Source organism: Sporothrix schenckii (genome assembly GCF_000961545.1).
Source record: "Sporothrix schenckii 1099-18 chromosome Unknown Cont38, whole genome shotgun sequence".
Lineage (NCBI taxonomy): Eukaryota > Fungi > Ascomycota > Sordariomycetes > Ophiostomatales > Ophiostomataceae > Sporothrix > Sporothrix schenckii.
The window spans coordinates 277,352-302,716 of record NW_015971139.1 but is presented as its reverse complement, the minus strand read 5'-3'; the positions used below and the strand labels follow the sequence as shown (position 1 = coordinate 302,716).

Here is a 25,365-nt window from a genome sequence, read left to right as displayed (position 1 = left end):
CCTGCCTTGTGTTGCCATGCCCAGGAAACTGTGTAGACGCTCGCTTTTTCCTTTCTCACAGAGCAATGCCTGCGTGTTCAATTTGTGTTTCGTAACTGGCAATTTCCTGTTTGCTAATCTTTTCGCCTGGGCGAAAAGCAATCCATCAAAATCCTTGTCAGGTTTTCTCGTCGTTCTGTGTTCGGTCCCTGTCTCTCATTTGCTTCTTGCGTGTCTCCCCTGCTTGGACACCAGGCCGCACCTTCCTTCTGATTCGCCTGCCAGTCCTCGAAACGACTTCGGGAAAGCTCCCCACCTCTCTCCTGCCTTCCTTCCCCTCCGCTTGTGGACGGGACATACGACGTGCGTCGCAGTCGCCGGCGCCCTGTCTTTCGCCAGCCGCTACCAACCGCACCAATGGCCTCCTCGCCGCACACCAAGTGGCGCTACACAGGCTACAGCAGCACTACAGGTGTACCATTCACGCACTACGACCGGCTACGAAGTACCTTCCACATGGCGGATTCTGCCACAAAGCGCAATGTATCTTGACGCTTTTTCGTACCTTTTCCCGTCTTTTTGCCTTTTCCACGCCCCTCTCGTATATTGGCTGCCTTACTTACACGCTTGCCCATCTCTGTCTTTGTCGTTGTTGACCTCCACAAACCTCCACACATCATCCACCACCTCCACCACTACGCAAACTAATTACAGAATCGAGGGAGAGAGACTTCCATGCGACGGGGGCAGTACGACGATTGTCGGAGGCGAGCATCACTCCTTCAATATTATTGTCTGCTTTCCTTTACCTTTTTGTTTTTCACATTTTCCTTTAATAGCTCTTGCCTCATGCATCGTACATAGTCTCTTGTTCTTTCCTTTTTCATCTCGACATACTACCGATTCGTTCCTTCCTGATTTGGACTGGCAGCTTTGCACCGACCTCTTTTAACTCGCTCTCTCGTCCTTCTTGACCTCATCTTTGTTTTACCACCGCGTCGGTTTTACCTCTGCAGCTTCGCTGTTGCAGCCCTCTGGTTCATCCACCATACCCGTCGCGTATATCCCCAGGCCTTGTTACCTTTTGGACAACAACATACACGGCCGCAGGCTCTTTCGCCTTTTGCCATTGCTCCCACCCGCGCGGACGGCATATCTTGGTCCCAGTTCCCATTGCAACGACGACTATATCGCTTCTATTACGATCTTTACTTTCCCGCCCAACGCTTCGTTGGAAGACTTGGAGCGACCATTGGCGACCTGGGCACGAGCGCAACAACAATGGGCACTGAATATACTTAGGTCCCCGCCAACGACGAAATATCGCCTCGATATCTCGAGTTCTCCCGACGTGCCTTTTGTTTGCACTATTGAACTTTGTCATTTTTGACGGCAACGTGAATGGCAATACATCGTGCTCCAAACTAACCAAGGCCGGCACGTTCTGAATAAGAGTCGTTTGGCCGTTGGTCACTGATATTCGCCAAACGACAACGATCCTGCACCAGGCTTAATGGTCCACGTTTGGTCACGTTTGGTCCATCTTGCCTCCAACAGCATTGACTGACTATCTCCGTACATCTCATCGAATTGCGGGAACGACCGAAGTATCGCCTCTAAGGGATACATATCGCTGGCCACGCATCACCATTCACACCTGGTACACCTCCTACCACCGCTGGCCTCGACGAGACAGCTGTCGCTGCCTCAGTCTCCTTCCTCCATCCCCCGTTATCGGCCGCAAATGTATTCGACCGCCGCATCATTCAGTCTACCACCACCGCCGACTTCTCCATTGCATACATCATCACTATCCACGAACTCGGCAGTGGCGCGACGTCTTCCTCTACCTCGCGAACCTTCAAGACTCCTCCATCCACTCCAGCCTCCCGCTTTCTATCCCAGAACGACGTCTACGGCATCCAAACAGCAGGCGTCGTCCTACGCTCCGAGCGGTCTTCACACACCACCGGGCGACGACCACTACGGCGCTATGGGCAGCCTCACGCACCACAACCTGCACCTCCATTCAGCTGGTCTGGCCGACTACGACGGTCGGCACCATGTCAGCTCCTCATCACACGCTGCCGACGCCGACCGCAGACGAGCAATCCTCAGCGAAGCGCACTCCGCTCTGACTCTCGGCCCATCACCACCCACAGTGACCGACTACAACAGCGTCGCCCGCTCCGTGAACCACGAGGTCGAAGCGCTCCAGGCCCAACAGGTCCAATCACAGCAAACATACCATCAGCAGCAGCCAGCGGTTGCCCGTTTTTCCTCCACTTACCTGACACCACCAGACGCGGTTCCGTTGGGCTCTCGGCAAGCTACAATAGAGAATCACATGCTGTCCGACAACGGAGTTCTTAGCCAGCCGACGGCCTCCTCGAACGCCGTCCCCACGATCACAAATGGCGGCACAGGCACCAGCGCAGGAAACCCGCCGCGACACCAAAAAGCAACATCCATCACGGAGAAGGATTCGTTGGCGATGGTGATGCACAGCCCGGAGGTGCCCAGGTGCATCAACCCCCAGGGCGGGAGCATATCAGACTTTACTGCAGAGGTGCGTGGGCTCGGCAACTTAAAACGATGCTCCTTTTGTGCCACACCAACCAGAACCCGACCCAACATGTTCATTTGAGACCTTGTCGCCGCTAACCAGTCCTCTCACTTTAGATGACCTGTTTGTTTTGGTTTGAGACGCCCAGCGTCTTTATCCAAGCAAGCAAAATCGACGCACTGCCCGCTGACGCGTGGATACCCCGACTGAGCAGCAATGGCTTTCCTACAGAGCCGTTTCGGTCCTGGGTGAACCGCATGATCAACACAACACAAGTCACCCAGAACGTTATTTTGCTTGCTCTGCTTTTCATCTACCGTCTTAAATCGCTCAACGTCATTGTCCGGGGAAAGCCAGGCAGCGAATTTCGTCTTTTGACTGTTGCCCTCATGTTGGGAAACAAGTGTAAGTTTTTGACTTGATGATTTGCCGAAATACATATTACTGATGACTAATCATTTTATGCATATAACAGTTCTTGACGACAACACGTACACGAACAAGACGTGGTCTGATGTATCGGGCCTCCATGTGAAGGAAATCCACGTCATGGAAGTCGAGTTTCTGAGCAACATGCGGTACAGCCTACTCGTCTCCAAAGATGAGTGGGAGGACTGGATTGGCAAGCTGGCCAAGTTCCGCATGTACTATGAGCGTGCGTCTACGTCGACAACGTCGCCCCCTAGCCTTGCAGTTGCAAGGCCCGCTGCTTCACCGCTGTCGTCACCTGCATCATACCATCAGCAGCCGGTAGCAAGCAACATGAACTTGTCTCCTACTGCGGGGGCAGGTGCACTCCAGATGCCGTCTTACTCGCCGTCGACCCGCCCGAATTTTGCCGCACCTCCTGTTGCATTGGGTCAACTCCCGGCCTGGCCTGGCCAACTGCCTACACCACAGGTTGATCCTTCTATGAACGGACGGAACGGAAACTCGAAGCGGTCCATGTCCTTTGAGGACATTACGGAGCCTCCGCCGAAGCGGTCGTCTCGATATGTCTCCCCCGGGTCCACGCTTCCGCCACCAATTCCTTCACAAGCACGATCCCAGGCAAGCTCAGGCCTTTCGTCCATGGCCTCTGTTGCAGAGTTTGAGAGTGTACCTGCAAATGTCGTTGCGTCGACTGCAGAGTCTCGGCGGTTGCCCGCTCCGCAGCTCACGCTCAACACAGCCGCAGAGCAGATGCAGCATCCCGTCCAGCAGCACCTCCAGAACAGCACAATTGCCAATTATCCGCCCACCACAGGCATGCAAGCTCCTCAGCAGCAGCATCAGCAGCAGCAGATGGCTGCACTGTCCCAGGCACAGGCCCCAGTTGCTCTGCCACCGCTTCTTGCACACGGCGTGCGTGCCATGGCGACTGTTTACCCGCCCAACGCCGGTTCCAGTGGAGCCGCGCTTCCGTCTGCTGCACCCTCAACTCAGACGGTCTCGACGACCTTGGCACCCGCAACAGGCCTCGCGTCCCAGCTTTCCATGCAGCAGCCTACAAGCGGCCCTGCCACGGGCAGTAGCTCGGCTCTGCCATCATACCCGCCGCCACAGACGTTCAGTACGCCTACGAAACGGATGAGCCCGAGCAACGTTCTGACGCCGAACGCTGCGTCCGTGTACGCCGCTGCCACCAACTCCTCGCCGCTGGCCGAGAGCTTCTCCCATCTTGCCAGCGGTGTGCACACGCCGCTTACGCACTCCCCGTCGGTCTATCTGCAACAGCGTGCGAGCCCGTACCGGCCCATTCGCAACGTGCATATGCTGCTAAACCCGCCTCCCACGTCGAGCCTGCAGGATTACCAGACACTGGGCCCGATTCTGATTCCGCCCACGCAAATGTACTACCAGCCACTCGGCCGCCCCAACGATCTGCGGTCGGGTATTGTCCCCGAGTTCCAGGGCATGCAGCAGTACGGCGTTGGTCCAATGCGTCACGGTACATCGCTGACGCCGATTCATGCTCTCCAGCAGCACCAGCAGCAACAGCAGCAGGCGATGCAAATGCCGCTGCGCGATGCACGGGTCAAGCAGGCCCAACAAGCGCAACAGCAGGCCCAACAGGTGCAGCAGATTCAGCAGCAACAACTCCAAGCTCAAGCTCAGGTGCAAGCACAAGCCCAGGCCCAGGCTCAGGCTCAGGCCCAGGCTCAGGCTCAGGCTCGGGCATATGCCAACCAGCAGTCTCAATACAATAACTAAGCGATATGGCAAGATATGCGACCATGTATGGCTTGCTGAACAGCCGACATGCCTGTTTTCTGTCGTTCTTGGCCCTCCCAACTACCAACACATCTCACTTATTCGCATTAGCTTCAGCCTTACTTTGAACGCTCGCCCATGAGTGCTTCTGTATTATAGTTATACTCTATTTTTTTTGTTTCTATTTCTTTGATCTGCTCGTCTTGTTTCTGCGGGATGGGTCCAGTGGCACTCTACTTCATCTAGCATATTAGCGGCGTTTTGCTTATCTTTTGTTGCTTTTCTCATTGTTTGCAAAGGAGGGCATGGCCCATTACGTTTCATAGCATAAGGCATCATCACGGAATCGGGAAGGAAAGTTAGGGTATAATATTATTTGAGCGCGCCGACGCTCTGTCGTTGCTTTCCATAACGCCTTTGATGCCTTACGTGTTGCGTACTGTGTCGACATGGTGTTCTGCAGTCGCCTAACACCTTTGCGGGAAAATGCAGTCTTCAATACTCATCCACGAGGCACGAGATTGTCTTATGCCGAGGTGTGTCAGCGCAGGCGAGATGCGTTTTCTGCGAAGCATTGCGAAGTGCAAACGTAGATAAGAAAATGAACCTTTGAGCAAAACGGTGCTTCACTTTGAACCATGAAAGTTCCATCAAATGCGCCCAACGAAAATAAGATGGCAAATGCAGACATTTGTCCAGTGTGAAACCATTGTCAGAAATTGTCCCTAGACAAAAAAGTGTACGAAATACAACGACATGCCGCCGGTGGTGCGTCATTCAGATTGCGTGCTGTCGCGGTGTGATGTTATCTTCGCGGGCCGCCCTGCCTGGTGCGGGGCGGACACCATCGGCGTCAATTAGCGCTTCCGTGTATACTAAGTGCACTAGGTATCTGGGTATGTCCCCTCCAAACGTAATGCTCATTCATTCTCCTCGCTTACGCGACATCGGCTACAACAGGGTGACACGTCGAGGCCCTCACGCCCTTGTTCTTCTCGTTCCTTTTCTTCTGAGCAACACACCTGTTGGGCGACTTTACTATTATTTCACATTCATCGCCACGGGACTACAAGTTGCCTTGCCAGTTTTATTCGTTTTTCTATACGCCGTGCTGTACCAGCACAATGGCATCTGATACCAGAGCCTCGTCTGACGCGGCGGCGGCCGAGCAGCAGCCTCTCCTGGGCCCAACATCCAACGGCAACAACGACAGCAATGCGTCCACGTCTGATCCTGTTTCTGCTGGTTCGGCGCCTGCGTTTCGCCGAAACTTAGGCGCCCTTGAGGCGTTTGCCATTGTTATTAGCATTGTCATTGGCAGCGGCATCTTCACGTCGCCCGGCGCCGTCGACACCAACGTCCCATCACCCGGCGCTGCGCTGGGCGTCTGGCTCGTAGGCGGCGTGCTGGCCTGGACCGGCGCCGCTACACTGGCGGAGCTCGGCACGGCCATCCCAGGCGAGGGCGGCGTGCAGCCGTATCTGCAGTACATCTATGGCGACATTGTCGGTTTCCTGGCCGCTTGGACGTGGCTCGTTGCCGTGATGCCGGCGACGCTGGCCATTCTGTCGATTGTCTTTGTGGAGAGCCTGGCGACGGCGACCACAGGTGCGAGCGGCAACGGTGTCGACGGCCAGTCTCTTGTACACAAGCTCCTGTCGATTGCTGTTCTGGCGGCGGTCAGCCTCGCCAACTCCATCAGCACGCGCGTCAGTGCACGCCTCAACAACTTTTTCGTCGGCACCAAGTTTGTCGCCATCGGCGCCGTCGTTGTCGCTGCTCTTGCCGTGGCCATTGTGCAGACGACGTCCAGCAAGCCCGGCGAGTCGCTGCCCGGTGGGCATGACTGGACAAGCAACTGGTTCGCCTACCGGCCGACGCTCAACCCAGACGGCTCCCTCACGGACTGGACGCAGCTCTCGAGCTGGGCACTGCTCGGCCACGTCTCTGCAGCCTTGTACGGCGCCCTCTGGGCCTACTCGGGCTGGGACAAGGCGGTGTATGTGTCGGCCGAGCTGCGCGAGCCGGCCCGCCAGCTGCCTCTCGCCATCCACGCCGCGTTGCCCACCATCGTGCTGTGCTTCCTCGCAGCCAATGCCGCCTACTATGTTCTCCTGCCCTGGAACGTCGTGTCCACCACGGACAGCATCGCCGTGACGGCGTTTGCCCGCCTGCTTGGCCCCGCCGCTGGGTTTGCCGCTGCCGTCCTTGTGTGCCTTGTGGTGGCCGGCTCGCTGCTGGGCAACTCGTTTGTCGCCGGGCGCATGGCCGTCGCCGCGTCCAACAAGAATTGGATCCCGCGCCCCTTTGCCGTCCTGGGACGGCTCGGGCGTGCGCCCGCCAAGGACAGCGCCGCCGGAGACGCCCCCATCAACGCCCTCGTCCTGGCCGCCACCATCGGCTCCATTTACATACTGCTGGGCAACTTCCGTGCTCTGCTCACCTTCAACGGCCTCGGCGAGTTTACCTTCTTCTTCTTGACCGTCCTCGGCGCCATTGTCCTGCGCGTCCGTGAGCCCGACCTGCCCCGCCCCTACAAGCCTCTAATTCTGGCTCCCATTGCCTTTTTGCTCGTCAGCGGCTTCGTCGTCGCGCGCGGCGCGGCCTTTGCGCCGGTACAGGCGCTCGTGTTGCTTGTGCTGTGGCTGCTGGGCGCCGGCTACTACTACTTGCGGCGGTGGCTGCAGCAGCAGCATGCGGTCGTCTCCCAGGACGAGTAGACAAGGGGAGATGCGGATGGAGGCAAGGGAGTGTCAGGCTCAGATGGCTTGTGTTGTCACAGTAAATAATTGGATGATTTGGATAACAGTTAGACGCTTTAGGTACTGGATGTTTTTCTTTGTTTTTTTTTTTTTGTTCATCTCTTATATGTGCATCGACGGCGTTTTGGGTCGCGCCTGCCCAATTCATTATTTATCCAAGTCTCTCCCTCTTTCATTCGCTCTTTCCTAATTTTGCAATTGCAATGCCAATTATGTTTTCATTGCTCTTTCCTTCTTCGTCTCTCGTCCCTTCGACTTCCACGTATTATCTGAAAGCCACACTGTCAAGCTTTCCCCTTTAAACATGCCATCATTCTACATCCTAACGCATCTGTTAAATATCGTTTTGTCTCGTCACTCGCGAAAGCCACTTGACCAACGTTCGGCAATTCGGCATGGAGGCGGAACAGCAGCCGCCGCTGTGATCAGATAAACCCCCGACCCATCATCGACACGCCCACGTCCATTTCTACAAGGATTGAAAGGCCTTGCGAATATCGCCTTTTCGCTCCGAACCCAGGGGTTAGGTTTCTTACACAGTAAGCATGTCCATAATTGCAGAGTTAATGGCAAGAATCCAAGCGGCTACTTGTCTATGGCCTTTACCGAGCCTCCACCCTGGACAAGAAAACGCAATCTGGGCGGATAAATCTAACGTTTCCCCACGGAACTTGAACCAGCTCGAATCCAACGTTGCGCACATTTCCCACGCAATGCCCTTCCCGGCGACCGAGAGACTCCCTGGTATCATGTGAGATCTGTCACTTTCAAGTGTCGACGACGGCAAATGAGCACGCCCAAATGTCTACCAGGCCAACGCAAGATCGAGGGAAGTACCTGACATGCTCACTCAACTCTTAACGACCATGCATCCAAGCGGCGAGGCAATTCTTTGCACAGCGTTCAAAATATGGTCCTGGGCATTAACCAACATACACAAGACCGCACTAGAAACAAATGATGTCAGGCAGCACCAGCATACAGTATTTGACCTCCGCGATATATTGCCTCTCGACCGGACAAACGCGCAGTGGATTGTCGTACACAACTACCAAGGGCACTGGAAGTCTGGTTTTTCTGCCGTATCAGTATATTTGATCCCTTCCGGACTTATTGTGCCTTGGCTTCTATCCACAGACGCAAATGCTCCCTTTTGCCTTCTTGTCTCCGATGGAAAATATACCAAACAAGGTCGATGGATGGGCATGCCCGCTTCGAGCCATCTCTTGAAGACCATAATCCCGCCAGGTTGCCGTCTTTCAGATGTTTGCGAAAGACTCAACCACCTGTCCTTTTATTTCCTCGACTTAATTTTCCTCGTCACTCCAGTGTTCCTTTTCTTCCTGTTCATTCTGGCCTCTCGTTACTCCTTTATTTCGCCCTAACATAAGTACTGGTATCATGTTACTACTCCAGTGAGAGCCCTGATTCCCGTTCCCAACTCTGCCCTTCAACGACTTTGATAGTTCGGAAACTCGGTTTCTTTCCACACACACGCGCGCCGGGAGGACAATATTTCGTCACTATTCGAGATCGCGACATAATATATCCTGATCCGCAAGTACGGAAACGGGGAGCGATATGCCCGACAGTGTCCTCGTTTAATAAACCTGCCCTCTTCTCGTGCGGTCGTCACGCGGGCTCTTTTTTGTTTCCTTCACATCACTCACGATCGAGCACGTTTTTTTGCCCTTTTTGTGTTTACTCAGTCTGTTACCAGCTCTAATCGGTCGAATCACAAAGCGTCTATTTCTTTTGTGCTTCCTTGCCAAGGCACCTCTTCATCCGGAACCCAGCCGATCGATCAGAATGAGGTATACTGCAAATGCCCAAGTTTCAACCAGCTAGCCATCTTCTCTTATCAAAGAATCACAGGCTGCGTGGCTGAAGATATCGCCAAATAACGGGTTGAGGTGCATTTATAGAATTAAAATAAAGAGCTGGGAAGTTCCTTGTTTTGCTCCTTAGTTGTTCGCCAAACTCACGCCTTGCGTTTCTTCCCCCTCCCCTGGATACAGATCAAATTCACAACACCCGCCTCTTATATTAGACTCGCGCAACAAAACACCGTCTAGAATGAGAGTAGCTCAGCTCGTGCCTTGGGGTGCGGTGCTGTCTGGTTTTGCTGCGTCCCCGACCTCGGCGGCTCCCAACGCAGACACCTCTGTCTATCATGACTCAGAAACGGGATTCACGTTCACGCAGTACAACGGAAAATACACGCTCAACAACGCTGCTATTACCTTCCGCGTGGCCGTTCCGAGCGGTGTTCCGGCCAACACGAACTTTGACGTTGTCCTTCAGATTGTCGCCCCAAGGGATGTCGGCTGGGCAGGGCTTGCATGGGGTGGTGGAATGACACAAAATCCACTGGCAGCAGCTTGGGGAACGTCGACTGGAGCTATCATCTCATCGCGATGGGCTACGTACGTGTTTTCCTTTTCATTTTGTTTTAAACTGGAGGCCAAAAACACCTGACCGTCCCACCTGCACATATACTAACCGTATTGCAGCGGCCATTACCTTCCGCAGGCTTATGCAGGTTCGACATATCAAATCTTCAAGAAAGGCACCAAAAACAACGGGACACACTGGCAGGTGACGGCCAAGTGCTCCGGATGCACTTCCTACGCCTACGGTTCGTCATCGATTATAAGCCGGCTAAGTCCCACCGGAAGCAACCGATTCGCGTTCGCCTATTCGGCGCTGAAGCCCTCCAACCCCTCGTTAAACACATCCGACTTTGGCGAACACAGCGTTATCGGGTACTGGAACCACGACTTTGGATCAGCAGCCAACCCGTCATTTACATCATTGGTCGCGAAGAACTTGTAACCGTGAGATCCGTCCGTTCTTGGCCCATCAAAGGCCATTTAGATTTTCGATAAGGCGAAGGGAGAAGAGGGGTGAACGGGAGTATGTGCATACGAAAGCATTACACACGGGAATGAAAGTGGCTAGAGGGAAATCTTGTAGAAATAAAGGCATATTTATTCATTTTCACTTTTCGTTTTATGCTGATTAGCATCATTTTTAAATTCAGAAAGAAAAATTAAAGGCGCCCCCATAAACCAACACCAAGATTAGCTACTAAGCATGAAATGGATGTTGGACATGACACAGAACGACCATTACTCACCACTTTTGGCAGTTGTTTTGGTTAGCAGCACCTAAGCTTGAACTCTAATTTAATTGGCATATAAAACGTCGTACCACTCCAACTTGCTCAGGCTCTCCTCTTCAGTTTATTCTCTCTTTCCCTCAAACCTCGACGAGGCAGTCACCGCACTCGGATGTAGCGTATATAAAACCCCGTAAAGGTTGCCAAAGGTATGTTTTCTCTTCCCTGTTATATTTTGCTGTCCCCTCTATCTATATCGTTGACTTCCACACGTTTCCTATTTCTTTTCTCTAGCTCTACACTTTAATTCCTGTTCTAGTGGCCACCTGGTTGTTACGACTTGGCCTGGGAACGTAAGAAAACAACATGGCGCCGGAAACGTCCTTCTGATTTCTTTCTTCTTACTCCTTTTCAGAATCTTTTGTCGTTCGGCCACTTACTCTCATCCTTTCTTCCTTTGCCTGCTCTTCTGCTTCTCTCTCCCCTCGAGGGTGACTACCTTGCCAAAGGGAAACACAGAAGCAGAATGCAATAAAGACAAACTGAGAACTGAAGGATGTTGAATGTGCCCCCAAAGACAAAATAATTGAAAACAAAAGAGATGAGATATTTGAGAAGGCGTGTCGGGCAAGGGGGAGACTTTGGGGAGACTGAAACCAAAAGCAAGAATGAGGGGAGCGGAGACTCAACCGCGTGTGGGACAAAACGAATACAAAAAGGTGCAGTCTGGGAGGGCCTTCGAAAAAAGGGAAGAGGGACGCGAGCCCACCGGGGTGGGAGGGACCACAGAGAAACAAGACAAGTGGAAGGAAATATGAAAAGAAAAATTGGACTGAAACAGGGGTGATACCCTCGGTGGCTGAGACTGATATCTCCAATAAAACCCATCTTCGTTTCTCTTTTCTGTCTTGTTTTCCTTCTCTACTTCTCAGATTTCTCTTGTTGGTGTTCCCTTCCCCCCCATTCTGGAGCTCCAACGTTTCTCGTTGGAACTCGTCAGAAGAAACCCATGATCAAAGCCAAAACAAAACAAATAAGGATTGTGAGTCAAAAGCAGAAACAAAAGGATAAGATGCTGATGCATCTCCCGCCCCCCGAACCAGGACATCTTGATACCTCTTCCTTCCACTTGCAGAAAATTCCTTCCCTCTCCCAGTCCTGTCTGTCCCATTGATCGCGTCTCTGACTTTTTCTTTGAATTTTTTTTTTTTGTCCGGGGGCTTAACTTTCCATTCTGTCTCCGTCTCTGCCAAGAGCTGCTACCAAGAGACCGATTGTTTCTTTTTGCTCCCATGTTCTGGATTTTTGTCTTGGCTTCACGTTCTTGAAAACCGTCACAGACACGAGACAAACTCGTTGGGAACATTGATGAACGGGACTGGCAGAAGCGATTGAGTACTGTGCAAGCTCAAAAGGGGCCTTTGTCTACAGCGCTTAGGGTCCAGACTGTCGTGAGCAGGTTAGTTTTTAGGGGAGCTAGGCAAAATTCCCTGGGCGTTGGTTCTCTTGTTTGTGGATGTTACGCAGAGGTCCACAAGCAAACATGCCTCTTAACCACCCATTCTCGGCGGTTTGTCTTATTTTCGGCCTTTGTTTCTGCCCCTGGCAGTGCTGAACAGGCCCAAAGGGAAAAGGATGGCTTCTGGGGAGACCCAGGAGCACTATACAGGGGGGAATGTGAACGTATGCAAGCTGGTGAGGCACAAACCAAGACTTGCAGTTTCTTCGACGTCACAGTTAACATATCCGAACCCCTTCTGTTTTATTGCACTGCCGGCCAGGGACAAGGGTCGGGGAGGTGTGCCATATTGCAAGACCGTTTTGCTTTTCTTCTGCGCGTGGTCGTTTCTTTGCAACCCTCCGCTTCTGTTCCGGATTTTTTTCTCTCTGCTGTCTCTCTCCCAGTTATTTTTTTAGGTTGGTGCGTTCTCCTTTCTGCGCTTTTGTCAATGATGAACGGCCCTCTCTGAAGTAATGAGCTTCGGTTCTCATGTTGGAGAGGGCTTGGGATGCTTTTTCTTTACTTCTTGGTACCCTTTTGCTAGCGGTCTCATGGAGTATAAGGATTGTCAGTCATCTGATCTGAGGCAAGCCAAAGCACAAAAAAAAACAAATCGTTTCTTTCCTTTTGAAGCACCTTCTCCCCTATCCTTGTCAGTGACTCCTTTCTGTACCCGGGGCCAGTTTTCTTCGCCACTTTTCTTTTTACTGGTCACAGTTTTGCAGTTTCCGAGCATATTGCAGTTTCGAGAGGCTTTTATACTCTAGGTGCGTTGTTCTACACCTACACAATTCACAGTGACACCAAGGCTTTAATTTGATTTGAATTTCACTTTATTTTTAAATATAGATGATTGGTATCATCTCGGTTATGGTGAAGGGAGGGAATACAATGGCTTCAAAATGTATAGAGGGATGGTCGGTACCAAGCAAGTGGCGAGTAATATGTTGCTATGAAACGAAATTTAGAAGTGGGAAATTTCTCCCTGAAATGTGGCATGCCAAGTGGTTGAAAGATTGAATGAAAATGATGTTGATGTATGGTGAACCAAGAAAGAAGATAAAAGACTGGCTGCTTGCAAAAAGCACTATGGTTGATGGACTAATTTTGTTTGACACAAAGGGAAGAAAAAGAAACGGAGACACCACAAATGCCAAGCAATAAATCACGAAAAGCAAAAAGAGGGCTAGATCCAAACAAACGAATGAGTTGATACATTTTATCAAATTAGTTGGCAAAAAACAACGGTCAAAGAAAGGGAAAGGAAATGACATAAAAACGTTGACAAAAAAAAAGGGTAGAACAGGGCCCCAGGTCAGTGAAGTCGCTCCTTGAGGTAGACCACCGCAGCATAGCCTGCACAGCACTGCGTGCTCATGTTGTGCGAGCACCAAGGGCATTTGACCATGGTAGTGATCGCGCCCGAGACACCCAGGTCACGGTCAGTGACCACCGCATCAGGCTGCGCCATGCATTCGTACACCCGCGATGGCATGTCGTGGTAGAACTTGCAGTTGCAACACTCAACAAGCATCTTAGCCATGGGCTTGGACTGCGGTGTTTGTTTGGCAAGTTGCTCGGGCTCGTGGGCCGGAATTCGGAACCGTGGCGACGTTGGCGACTTCCCTGATAGCGGCGCACCTGGTGCACTCGCCGGTGGTAGAGGCAACAACGTCGTGTTGGTAGGAGCTATGGGCTGCCCGCTTGAGAACGACGCGGACGTTTTGAGCGGTGGCCGAGGCAAAGACGGCGTCGACATATTCGTCTTTCCGGACCGGATGACATTCGAGAGCGGCGAGGAGACCAGGGGGGCTGACCGGCGCGCTTCCTGCAGGTACATGGCACTGGGTGAACTGCGCCCGGAAGGGGGTGCCTGGTCAAGCACAGCTGGTGCAGATGCGAGGCCCATCAAAGCAGTTGAATCACTTTGAGATGATACCTGAGTATCGTGGTCTCCGGTCTTGGGTGAAGCAGCCGAGCTCCGAGCCTTGGACTTGGGCGGGATAAAGGCCTCGTGGCGGAGAGGAGGCAGGAAACTGACATCGATGGACGTCCTCCGGGGATCGTTTCCGGCAGGAGTGGGTGACGTGGCACGTTGGCCATGGTCAGGTTTCCGTTGAGCCTGCGGGTCATGCTTGCTGTCATCTGCTATGCGAGGTTCTTCGCTGACGACAGACATGTGCTTGGCTTGCCTGCTGTTTCGTTTCTCGACCTTTCGGAACGAGCTCTTTTGCAGCGTCTTTTCCGGAGACGGCTGCAGCTTCTCCTCGACGAAATTGTGACCGTCCAAATAGTCCGTCTCGTCGACCTCCCGTTGGGCGTAATTGTAGGCCGGGGGAGCAACAGCTTCTCGCTCATGGTTGATCAGTGCTGGGTGGACACCAAGAGCATTCTGCGCCTCTGCTAACATGGCAGCTTCTTTGAGGTTTCCAAACTGGGACTTCAGCGAAGCGCCTGACTTTTGGTTTGTCAGACTCGTCACGAAAGATTGAGCATCATTGTCTGGCGTTATCGTGGATTGACTCCAAGCCTCGTCAAGGATTCCGAGGCCCTCGGAAAGATTGGGAGTGGACTCCAACATGATGTCTTCGTCGTGAGGTTCAGATGCGCGCTGATCAATGTGGCCATTCGGCTGAACTGGCTTAGTCTCCTCGTGCTTCTGCGCTCGAGTTCCGGGGCGCTCGACATTCTCAAGAAGCCGACCACGACTAATGGGCCTCTCAAGGTCGTCAAGGATTCGCCCCTTGCTCCGAGGTCGATCTACGTTGATGTCCCGCACACTTTCCGTTCTGCTAGCTGGTCGGTTTGGCAGGACCTCATGATTGGCGCGACTCGAGGACGTATCAGTCTTCGAGGCTTCACGTGGCGCAGTTGTTACTTCCACCGTCGATGGGCCTCGATTGTCGTGTTGCAGTGCCGTTGTCGTGAGATTCTCCTGGCTATCCTTGAACATGTCAGGGCTGCCAATTTGAATCTCTTCGATGGTGGCGGAGAGTCCTTTTGCGGACTGTGGCCGAGAGGTATCCGGTGTGCTTGCGGGCGACGGGGGAATCGAAGAGTCGTCATGGTAGGACGACGTCGATGAGCCCTCTGAGGGACGGCTTGTGACCGGACCCCTTTGTGACATTGTCTCCTGGTTGATCTCTCCGAGAATGCGAGCGGCCTTGGGAAGGCGTCTTGCATCCCTTTGAGGGATTTGGAGGCCGTGACTGGCGGAAGGCGCGTCGTTCTTCGAGCTTGACATTGATGAAACCGCTGTCTGGGTAGAGTTCTGTGAGTGCATGCGTGAGGGAGACTGTGACACAGGAGCAGATGTCGGTGCTGTGCCCAATGGATTGCTGTGGGATTGGAGATGCATCGCCCCCATGGCCCGCTCCTTGAAGCTCCGACCCGCGTTCGTGTTTGTCGTGGATCCGCTTGATGTGCTGCTTCGGCGGCCGATTCGAGACTTGATCGAAGAGAAAATCCCACTGGTTGGGGTCGCCAAGTCGAGGCTGGGCGGCGAATACGTCTTTGAGACGAAATTCATGTAATCGGTATTCGACTCGCCGTCCTTCTCCACGTAGTGATCCTTGTTGTTTTCGGGCAAGGATGGGAAGGCCTCAATTTGCTTGTCGGGGATAGAGCGTGCTGGTGGCTGGTGTTGCTGTAGTGGATGCTGGTGCTGGTGGCGAGACCGTGATGGCTGTTCTAGCCGCTGCTGGCTCTGCTTTTCCCGAAAAGCCGCGTCCTCTTGTTCGCTCGCTTCCTTGACGCCATTTGGTGCACCCGTTGGCTTCGTAACCTTGGACTGCGGCGAGCTTGACCGATGGCCGTTGGACTGCGGGTGTTGTTGTTCGGGTGCGCCTAAATAGGCAAACTGTGTTTGGTTGGGCCCATTCAGCAGGTTCGGGTCGGAAAGAGCCGCCTCTTGCATGAATCCTTTGATAGAGCGTTCGATACTCAGCGCCCTCGCCTTGCGAACGTAGCCTCCAGACTCTGGTGAATCGACACTCTGTCGACCTCTTTCCCCATTGTCCGTCGAGTGGTTGAGAGACTGGTCGGACATGGTTTTCGTAGCAAACAGTCGGTGGCCGTTTGAGTTTCCAGGCTGATCATCTGGCTTGGCTGGAACAGGCGTGATGGTTGAGGCCGAGTTCTGCCGACTGTGACCAGTAGGGAGGTTGCTCCGGAGAGTGTGCGACCGCGAAGACGTCGGAGGGTACGAGATCTTGTCGTTGGCTGACGTAGGTCTTTCTTCTGTTGTAGCCAGCTTCTTATTCCCGTTGAGATTCTGTTGCTGGACCTGTGCCGTCGTGAGAGCCGGTTCACGAGAGGTGTCTTGGGCGGTCGTCGGTTCCGATGTTGCTCTTGAGTAGGTCGGGCGCGACATGCCCCAGACTTCAGGAATGAGAGCTTCGCTGGTAGATGGGAAATACCGAAGTACCTTCATACCATATCCGTGGCTGCTGTTAACACGTGAGGATGCTGAGCTGGATGGTCGATCCCGTAGGTTGTTGGTCGATTCGGGATTGTCTAGAGGCGGAGACTTGTATAGACGGTTGGCCGCTCTCTTCTTGGAACTGGCTCGAAGTTCTTGGTCGAACCTCTCCTTTTCCTTCTTCCGAAGCTCGGCTTCCTGCTTCTTCTTTTTGTCCTTCTTTTTCTGTCCGTATCCCTCCCAACTTGGCGACTGGCATATTGAAGACTGATCAGACTCCTCGGCAATGTCGTCTTCCTCGTCATGTCCACCATTCTTCGTCGGTGTCGAAAACTCAACCGACTTCTCTCGTGGTGTGGTATCGCCGCTGCCGTCAGCCACAGCTGCCATCACATCGCTATCGACAGCCATGTCGCGAACTACTGGCCTCTGTGACCTCTGGCTAAGCTGCCCTTTTTCGCCAGCATCTGTAGGCGATGGTATTGTAATGGAGAGTGGCGAGGCGGGGCCAGTACGACGCACAACAGTTGTCATTTGGTCAAGCTGCTGGTGTTGCTGGTGTTGCTGGTGTTGCTGGTACAAAGACTCCCTTGAATCTCGGCGTCGGGTCTGTATAGGTACCGGCGGTGGTCGTATTTGATGTTGGAACGACATAGCCGAAGTGTCGGGTGTTGGCGACGTCTGGGTACGTTGAAGCCGGGCGAGCTATATATGGAAAAGAGAGATGATATGTCAGATAAAATGAGTACATGAGACGTCTTGAGAAAGTTAAAAGCAACGAAAGGGGGCGGGGAAAAGCAGGATACAGAAGACGGGGATATGGGCACACAAAAAAATGGCAAAATGCAAAGAAGTGTAGAAAACTGAAATCTCCGAGAAGGCAAAACACAGGTCAAAGCTGAAGAGGAGATGGGGTTGTTTTACCTTGTATTGCTTTTCCAGATCAAGCATTTTTTGCAAGCTCTCCGATCTTGGAAGAGGCTTATGCCCGTCGATGCGTGTAGCTGCCATGATGGCAAAAACAAGTGAAAGTTCGTGAGCTCAGCCCAGTTCACTGTCCTTTCCCAAGAACGTGAAGAAGGAATGGGGAAAATAGAATAAATAAGAACTCGGGAGTGAATACAAGGAAAGAACGGCGGCGAAAGGTAGGCGGGACAACAACACCAAAAAAGAGTATAAAGAGGATTAAAAGGCGGAGACCACGGATCCCAGACACGGGAGCCAGTTACGTGGACACGCGTGGCATAGACGGTACGTGCGAGTTTGAACGAGTAGCCGTGAGTATCAAGTATGAAGAGAAATAAAACAAAATGATGAAAAGAACGAGCGGATGTTCTGCGCGTTCGGTCGTGACGGGCAGCGGTATGGGGTATAGTTTCGACAGAGGTGGAGTGGGCTGCTTTTTTTGGTTGGCTTTTTGGGCACGCTTGGCGAAATGCGGTAGAAGGTAGAAACGGCGGGCAGATATTAAGAAATAGAAGGGGAAGAGGGGGGGCGTGTGCGTCGTAAGGAAACTGAAAAGAAAAAGCGAGTATGGAGTTTGAATTTAGGCGCGAGAAAAACTCAAACAGGGTTTGAAGCAGCGGACGATGCCATGGGATTGGACGGCCAAGGAAGATGAGAATAAAAAAAGCAACACGTAAAGTGCAGACGTGAGAGTGTGGAAACAAAATGGGTGTCGGCGGGTAGGGGAAAAATAGAATGAGACTGGATGGCGGTCGAGAAATAAAGGCAGCAGCTCGGTACTGCTGGCTGGCGTTGATCGTCAACCGGCGAGAACGATGGAGGGGCGTGAAAAGAAGAGAGCAAAGTATTGCCGGGTTGTCGAACTTGGTACGTTTCTTCCTTGTTCGTGAACTGCTTCTGTTTGTTGGTAGAATGATTTATCAACTAGCTGAAAGGTTGAGATCCAAAGAACGGCGAGAGATCACAAAAGGATATGACGAAGACGAAAAAACCTGCGTATTGCTGGGACGTAAAACAAGGAGCCGGTTACGAGACAAACTACCAACGACGCAGTCCAGCTTCTGCGGTCTGCTACCACTTTGGTTCTTGTCTTGGAATTCTCTCGTTTGTTGCGTTCTGTGATTCTCCGGACTATCGGAGAAGACTCGCAGTCGTCAAGTGTGGAAGAAAGCACGTAGGCAGGGCGATATTAAGGCTTCGTTTGTCGAGGGTTGGTGTGGAGCGAGAGGCAATGCCAGGGACGTGAGCTTTTGAGTTATTAAATATTAACAAGCAGTCGACACTGACAGCAATCCTGTAAAGTACAGACACCAAAAAGAGACGAGGATCAAGGCGAGGGGGGTGAGTGACGGATGCCGAAATCGTGACTCTCAGTGCATCGTGGAATCCAGGGACGATGTGACGACGGAGACAAGGCCGGAGGTGTCGCAGGAAAGGGAAAGAGTAGGAGAGAGAAAGGTGTCAGCGAGTGTGGAGGATTGGCCGGTCTGATGAATCAATGTGGGCCCGGGAGAAATCGAAGAATCGAGGCCGGGCAAACGACGGGCGAGAATTAATAAGGAACGGCGACAAAGGCAGGCCTTGTGGGAGAATGAAATCGAAGCGAGCGTGGCGATGGTGAGGCGTGGGGAAGGAAGACGATGTGACAGGCAAAGAATTTGGTAAGAAGGGCGTGAGAAACACGACGAGAGGAAGGCAAGGAGATCGTGAGCAGGGAATATGGCCGAAAACGAGAGACCGAGATCGAGAAGGTGGCGGTTGGCGAGCTGCTGGACGAGAACGAATGAATCAAAATAGAAAGAAGGTCGAGCGGCTGTGCGGTCCAGCAAGCGGGAAGAAAGATGATGGCGTAGTAAGTAAAGGTCGAAAGGGGGCCAACCGAGAGGCGAGGAGAGTAAATGTGTGGTGTGGGTAGGAATAGAAAAGAAAAAAGGAAGAAATAGAGTGGACGTGTAAAGTGAACGAGACTGGGCGCCGCGCGTACCTGGATATCCGGTAGAAGAGAAAGGCGCAAAAGAGCGGACGAAGGAAGCGCTGGGAGGACACGGTGGGAGGATGCGCAGCTTCGTGGAAAATAAAATAAAGAAGCAATCAATTAAAAAAAAAATAGGAGCAGACATGCGTGATGTGTGCGTGTACGACCTGCAGAGGTAACGCAATGTGCTGCATATGACGAGATCAAAATGAAAATAGATAGAGCTGGCCCCCTTGTCAAGAAAAGGTGGCTGACGGCATGCGCATGGGCGTGGAGGTTACGGGAGGACAAAATAAAGGGGCATGGACAAGCGGTCGAAAAACAAAATGGTCAACATGAAGCCTAAAAACACGGCCACGGGGCGGTTTGGCGAGAATGGCGTAAGAAATGGGAGAAGAGGAAGGAAGCAGCTGATACGGAAGGAGAAGGCACGAACGGGTATCAGAAAGGGCAAGAGCGCGGCCATAGTGCAAGGAAGGTGCAAACGGCCACACACACGCAAAATGCCCCGTGCTCTGATAAAGGCCCAAAAAGGCAAGAACAAAACAAGGGAGCGAAGGTGCATTTGACAAGCAGATCATGAAGACGGAAGCCCGAAAACGAAAGGTATGCAAGCATCAGCCTCAGCCGGCTGTGGACCAATGGCTGCAGCACATGGACTGGCCTTTATACAACGGAGCCGGGCGCGGCGATTTGCATCATCTTGACTTTATTTCGTGTTATGGAGAGAGGCATATGGCGGCTTTTTTTTTCCAGGCCGCGACGGAAGGAGCAATTGCTTTTCTCCTTTCCTCGCCTGCTTGTGGCACCTGCGGCGACCATCGCCACTCAACCACGACATCCACGACACCTTTCGACGCCACGCGCTCTGCGCCATACCCCTGTTTTCTTCTGCCGATATTTCTGTGCGACTGGCAAGATATGAACCCCGTCCGCATGGATCGTGATGGAAGCAAGACGGACTCGCATAGCATAGTCATAGCAAAAAGGCCGGGGAAAAAACACGCCCCGTAATTGCTCAGAAAACAGCCTCATATTGCATCCCTTTTTTTTTTTTTTCAAACTGCAATGCATCCTAAATCGAGACTCACTAGTTGGTGAAAAAATGAGGAACAGTATGAAACCTTGAACCAAACATCAATCACCATGTTGAGAAAAAGAGGGCTTTTCCGACAGTCTCCCGAACAGGCTTCATCTCACAACAAAGGCACTACACTCAGCTCACCATCCGACGTCGAATTAAGCTCATTGATTCGAGCCTGTACTTGCCATGGGTCAGCCAGTTTGATGCTCCGTTCCGGTGGTAAATGCGACCCTCCATCAAGACCGCACAAGACACAGGTTGGGAGCTACCATTTGCGCAACCTACTTACAGGCAATGTGCGTCACGCCTCAACGTGGCTCCTGATCCTTTGACTACGCCGCACGGCCGATCCAGTCGTGACAGAGAGGCATGGGCGGACAAGAGTTGGGCGTGGCGGGACGATCAACCGAAAAGACACCGGACTGTCGACGAAACCGGTCCAAAGGCTCGAGCGAGAAAAAAAAAGAGAGACAAAAGCGATGATCTTGCTGTTTGGAAAAACCCTGTTCTGCTATATCTTTAGCTCTTTGCAAAGCGCAGGTGCACCGCTACATGCAGCGTGCATGGGGGAACGACCTGGGCAGGCCCAGATTTTTTTTCGTTTCAGGCAACCCGCCGGGATTTCCCCAACCCAAATGACCAACGTCTGGCACAAATCGACAAAACACTCCTTCATACATAACCCTCCTTGGCAGCGGAGCAACGGCCACAAACAGCCAACCTGGGAGCAGCTACGGGGAAGACGACACGGGAAGAATAGAGAGGAGGAGCCGAAATGGCCGAAATGAGAAGATGTGCTCAGCGACTCTTCCTTCATTAAACATTGCCCTTTTACCATATCATTTGCTTTACGAGGTTACCTATGTGTTGCTCTGCGTTGAACATATGTCTCTCTATTGTACCGTATTATTCTTTGGGCCTTATGATCGTGTCTGGGTGTATACCACTCCTTTTCATCTCTTATTTAAGCAGCCACCGGCACCCGGAGCAAGACGTGTACTGTCAATGGTGGTAAGATGCTGACCCGGATGATCCAGTCCGGTGAAGAGCCGAGAGGAACATAAGCAGAGTTGTATGTCATCAACGGAAAGGAAGAGGCACAGCTTCCTCAGTCGTTGTATATTTGTAAGAGATCTGTCAAGAACTGGCAGAACCAGGCCCGCGTTGGCCGACGAGACCTGCGGCAGTGACACGTTCGTATTGGTAGCAGGGCAGAAGGAAGAGAAGGGGCTCTAGGCATGCTACTTGTTTCCTGCCTGTTGCCTGCCTGCATTCGACGTGCTAGGTCAGGGGTCGAGCTGGGTCGATCGAACGACAGCAAATAAAGAGGACAAATGGAGGCCCGTCCACACGAGTTCCCAGTCGGATCCACAGCAGCATACGAGGAAAATATAATCGGATTGACCATGCAGCAGGTCCCCTTAGGTGCCTTCTGTGCAACGGGAGCGGTGACCTATTTTCAGTGCTATGCATATGCCCACTACCTTGTGCGCCACTCGTTCCCTGGCACTGGCTCTAAGAAGGATAACGATACAAACGGAAGTAAGGGGAGGACACTGCCGTGCCACGTAATGCCGTCAAAGTCATAATGTACTTGTGTGCAATTACTCCGTACCTTTACCCAGGAACCCACCCGATCCAAAGATCCTGTAACCAAAAAAAACTGTGCCCAAAGTACAACCACACGAACGACCGGTATGGGGATAAATAAAATGCCTTACGTAAATCAATACCTGACGCCTTGCCCGCGCGTGCCTTCACTCCTTCCCCCAGTCAATCGCCAGCGGCTCCTCTCCGCGCCCTGCCCGCCACCGGTCGGTTGCTGCCATCAGTTCATCACATCCCGTCAACAAGAACGGCCACTTCTTCGCAAACCCGGGCGTCACCTCCCAACTATCAGGCAGCCAGGGATCCGACCATACTATGATGCCACGGCGCTCGACGTCATCAAATCCCTCGTAGAGTCCGCCGAGCAGATCACAGCACAAGTCGTCTGGATCCCACTGGCCGTATGTCCGTAGCAGATTATCACGCATGGCGGGCGAAGGTACGCTGCTGATCCACAGCATGTCTGGCCGTCGCGGTTCTTGGTCATGGAAGATGCGGCGCTGAAGCGGTGTGGGCCGAAGAGAAACCGGGAGATCGTCTGGTGAGGTGGCCGGGGCGGGCAGCGGGGGGTGGATGTGGTCAAGTATCTGGTCGAGACCACAGTCGGCGTCCATGGCGGAGTGCAGGATGGCGAGGATGGCCATGTTGGTGAGTGTGGCGCGGAGGACATTGTACTGGATAAGGGTGAGGAGGCGGTGGTCGAGCGAGAGTGGGAAGTGGACAAAGGCGGCAGGGAGGATGAACATGTGGAGGTTCGGGTTTGGCTGGAGGCTGACAGGAGACGACATGGAGGAATTTGATCCGGTCGCTGAGCTGCCGTTCGACACATACTGCAGGAGCGGAGGTATAAGCTTCACACGGCCAGACAAATAGCTGGGCGGTGACGACGAGCCCGAGGGCGAAGACGATACAGTTGGCCGAGGCGTCAACACAAAGTATGCCGCCGGTTGCTGCACTCCCTCTTTGTAGAGCTGCAATTGCTGTTCCTGCTCTGAATGGGTTTGGACTACAGGTTTGAGGACCCAAAAGCCGGACGACGCCTTCCCCTGTATGATCTATTAGCCTCTGGAAATGTGGACGGTTATAGCACAGTGTGGCTTGATCTTCAGCCGCATACCTCATTTGATGCTGCCAGAGCCGCCTCGGATGCCTCCAGAGTCTTGCGGCGTCGCCATGCCCGCTGGTGCAATCGGTTCTGCCGTTTCCTCCGCTCGGCCTTGTCGGACAGCCCCTTCCATATATCAGCCTCTCCATCTTCGTGTGACTTCCCCTCTCCCAGGCTCTGCGGCTCTCCGCGTCAGTCATTATAAGTCAAGCCGGCCCATCAATTCGTCCGTTAGAGAGACTCACTTCAGACATGTATGCCGACGTTGCCACGGTCACTGAGGTTGATTTGGATGTGAGCGTCAAGATACCGTGTCCACTGCAATAGAAAGAGACGGATTGGAAATGCAGTCGATATGGTGCAGGTTGAAGAAGCAGGTTGCCGACGACGACTTATGTTCTCCTTCGCGATGTCCAGCTGCTTATGGGCTATGCCCCAAAGGGGCAATCGTCGCCCTGGGGTCGTGCCTGCCATTTGATCCCTGCTAGCACGAGGCCTGCAAGCCTTCCTGGCTTCGTTCCTGAACGACACAGATGTGCTTACGCGCTAGTGGCCTTTTAGGTTTAGCATGTTTTCGGAGACATATGCAGCCAATGGCGTGCAAGAGATGCATGGATCGTGGCTACCGGCCAAAACATCAAGACATTGACAGATGAGAAGGGCAAGTACGTTCGGAGTGACAAAAATCTATAAAGACGAGGAAGGAGCAGTATTGCCCTTGCCTCGGCTCTCAAAGGAATTTGCCGCGTGCTCCAAGTTTTTTTTTTCTTTCTTAATTTTATTTTCTCTATTTTCTACCGTTTTCAGAACCTCCTCCCACAACATATCCTCACATCCACTTCACGATGGCTGGCGTCACCAACTTCAACCCAGAGAATGACATTCCGTCGTTAGCTGGCAAAGTCATTTTCGTCACAGGAGGTAGGAGTAAAGCGTCAGACGTGCAAGCAGCTTCAATAATGACTGACACATCTCTCTTCATAGGCACCAACGGCTTGGGCCGTGAGTCTATCCTGGCGTTTGCCAAGCACTCGCCTGCCCACATCTACTTTACCGGCCGCGACACCAAGGCTGCTGCCTCACTCGCTGCCGCTCTCGCGCCCTCCGGTGTTCTCTCGACCTTCCTCGAGCTTGACATGGCTTCGCTTTCTACCGTCAAGGCCGCTGTCCAGCGCTTTTCCCACGGCCGCCTTGACATCCTGATGTGCAATGCTGGTATTATGGCCAAGCCGCCGTCCTTGACCAAGGACGGTTACGAGCTGCAGTTTGGTGTTAACCACATGGCGCACGGGGCTATCATACAGGGCCTGCTGCCTGTTCTCAAGAAAACCGCGGACGAGCCAGGGTCCGACGTGCGCGTCGTCTGTCTGACATCAACGGGCTGGCGGGCACACCCAAAAGCCGGCGTAGACTTTAACCAGGTGCGCACGACCATGGACAGCATTATGGGATCGTGGGTTCGATATGGGTACGTTCTCTTATATTTACCCTTTTTATATATATATTTTCGGTTGAGATCCCGTTTTGTCTTCTAACAGAACACAGACAAGGGAAGCTTGCCAATATTGTTTACGCCCGTGAGCTCGCCAAACGCCATCCCAACATCACCGCCGTGTCGATTCATCCGGGCGTGGTCGAGACGACTCTTGTCACGGAGCTCCCTTATCCACGCAAGAAATTTGTCTACATTGCCAACAGCATCCTCGGCGATCCTATCGTTCGCCCTGAGGAGGGCTGCTACAATCAGGTGTGGGCGGCCGCGGCAGCCAAGAAAAGCGAGCTTGTCAACGGCGCCGTGTACTACCCGGTTGGCAAGATGAGCAACGGGAATCTTGACAAGGTGGCACAGGACCCGAAACTGGCCGAAAAGCTGTGGGACTGGACCAACGAGGAGCTGGCAAAGATATAACATGTGCCGCCGTGTGTGTGGCTGACTTGACTGTGTGTGGCGCGCTGTTCATGGCCCTTGCTCGACACGATTTGCTCTTGCCCATCAGCGATTTTCCAGGGATATTTGTTTTACATTCCATCTCGCAACTGCTACTCGATCCGGGCTTTCATCTATTCCCCTTTCTTGTCTGTTTT

General features: G+C 52.8%; 6 protein-coding genes across 6 annotated transcripts; 4 read left to right on the top strand and 2 right to left on the bottom strand.

Annotated features, from left to right (window-relative positions):
- Positions 1–1,723: 1,723 nt before the first annotated feature.
- On the top strand, positions 1,724–4,738 carry SPSK_05905 (uncharacterized protein; the record flags this gene model as incomplete). Its single annotated transcript, XM_016732614.1, has 4 exons — positions 1,724–2,548; positions 2,662–2,950; positions 3,021–3,200; positions 3,240–4,738. 4 exons carry the CDS (start codon positions 1,724–1,726, stop codon positions 4,736–4,738), a joined length of 2,793 nt encoding a protein of 930 aa, XP_016591808.1.
- Positions 4,739–5,862: 1,124 nt separating this feature from the next.
- SPSK_06218 (amino acid transporter) lies at positions 5,863–7,458 on the top strand (the record flags this gene model as incomplete). The annotated part of the gene is made up of 1 exon (XM_016732925.1): positions 5,863–7,458. The coding sequence occupies one exon, from the start codon at positions 5,863–5,865 to the stop codon at positions 7,456–7,458; it is 1,596 nt and encodes a 531-aa protein (XP_016591807.1).
- A 2,118-nt stretch (positions 7,459–9,576) lies between these two features.
- SPSK_06578 (CBD9-like protein) lies at positions 9,577–10,335 on the top strand (the record flags this gene model as incomplete). The annotated part of the gene is made up of 2 exons (XM_016733280.1): positions 9,577–9,926; positions 10,014–10,335. The coding sequence occupies 2 exons, from the start codon at positions 9,577–9,579 to the stop codon at positions 10,333–10,335; spliced, it is 672 nt and encodes a 223-aa protein (XP_016591806.1).
- Positions 10,336–13,437: 3,102 nt separating this feature from the next.
- On the bottom strand, positions 13,438–17,196 carry SPSK_05850 (uncharacterized protein; the record flags this gene model as incomplete). The annotated part of the gene is made up of 1 exon (XM_016732559.1): positions 13,438–17,196. One exon carries the CDS (start codon positions 17,194–17,196, stop codon positions 13,438–13,440), a length of 3,759 nt encoding a protein of 1,252 aa, XP_016591805.1.
- A 5,128-nt stretch (positions 17,197–22,324) lies between these two features.
- SPSK_06358 (uncharacterized protein) lies at positions 22,325–23,534 on the bottom strand (the record flags this gene model as incomplete). Its single annotated transcript, XM_016733064.1, has 3 exons — positions 22,325–23,221; positions 23,293–23,457; positions 23,526–23,534. 3 exons carry the CDS (start codon positions 23,532–23,534, stop codon positions 22,325–22,327), a joined length of 1,071 nt encoding a protein of 356 aa, XP_016591804.1.
- A 591-nt stretch (positions 23,535–24,125) lies between these two features.
- On the top strand, positions 24,126–25,189 carry SPSK_06431 (oxidoreductase, short-chain dehydrogenase/reductase family; the record flags this gene model as incomplete). The annotated part of the gene is made up of 3 exons (XM_016733137.1): positions 24,126–24,201; positions 24,265–24,748; positions 24,826–25,189. 3 exons carry the CDS (start codon positions 24,126–24,128, stop codon positions 25,187–25,189), a joined length of 924 nt encoding a protein of 307 aa, XP_016591803.1.
- Positions 25,190–25,365: the final 176 nt, after the last annotated feature.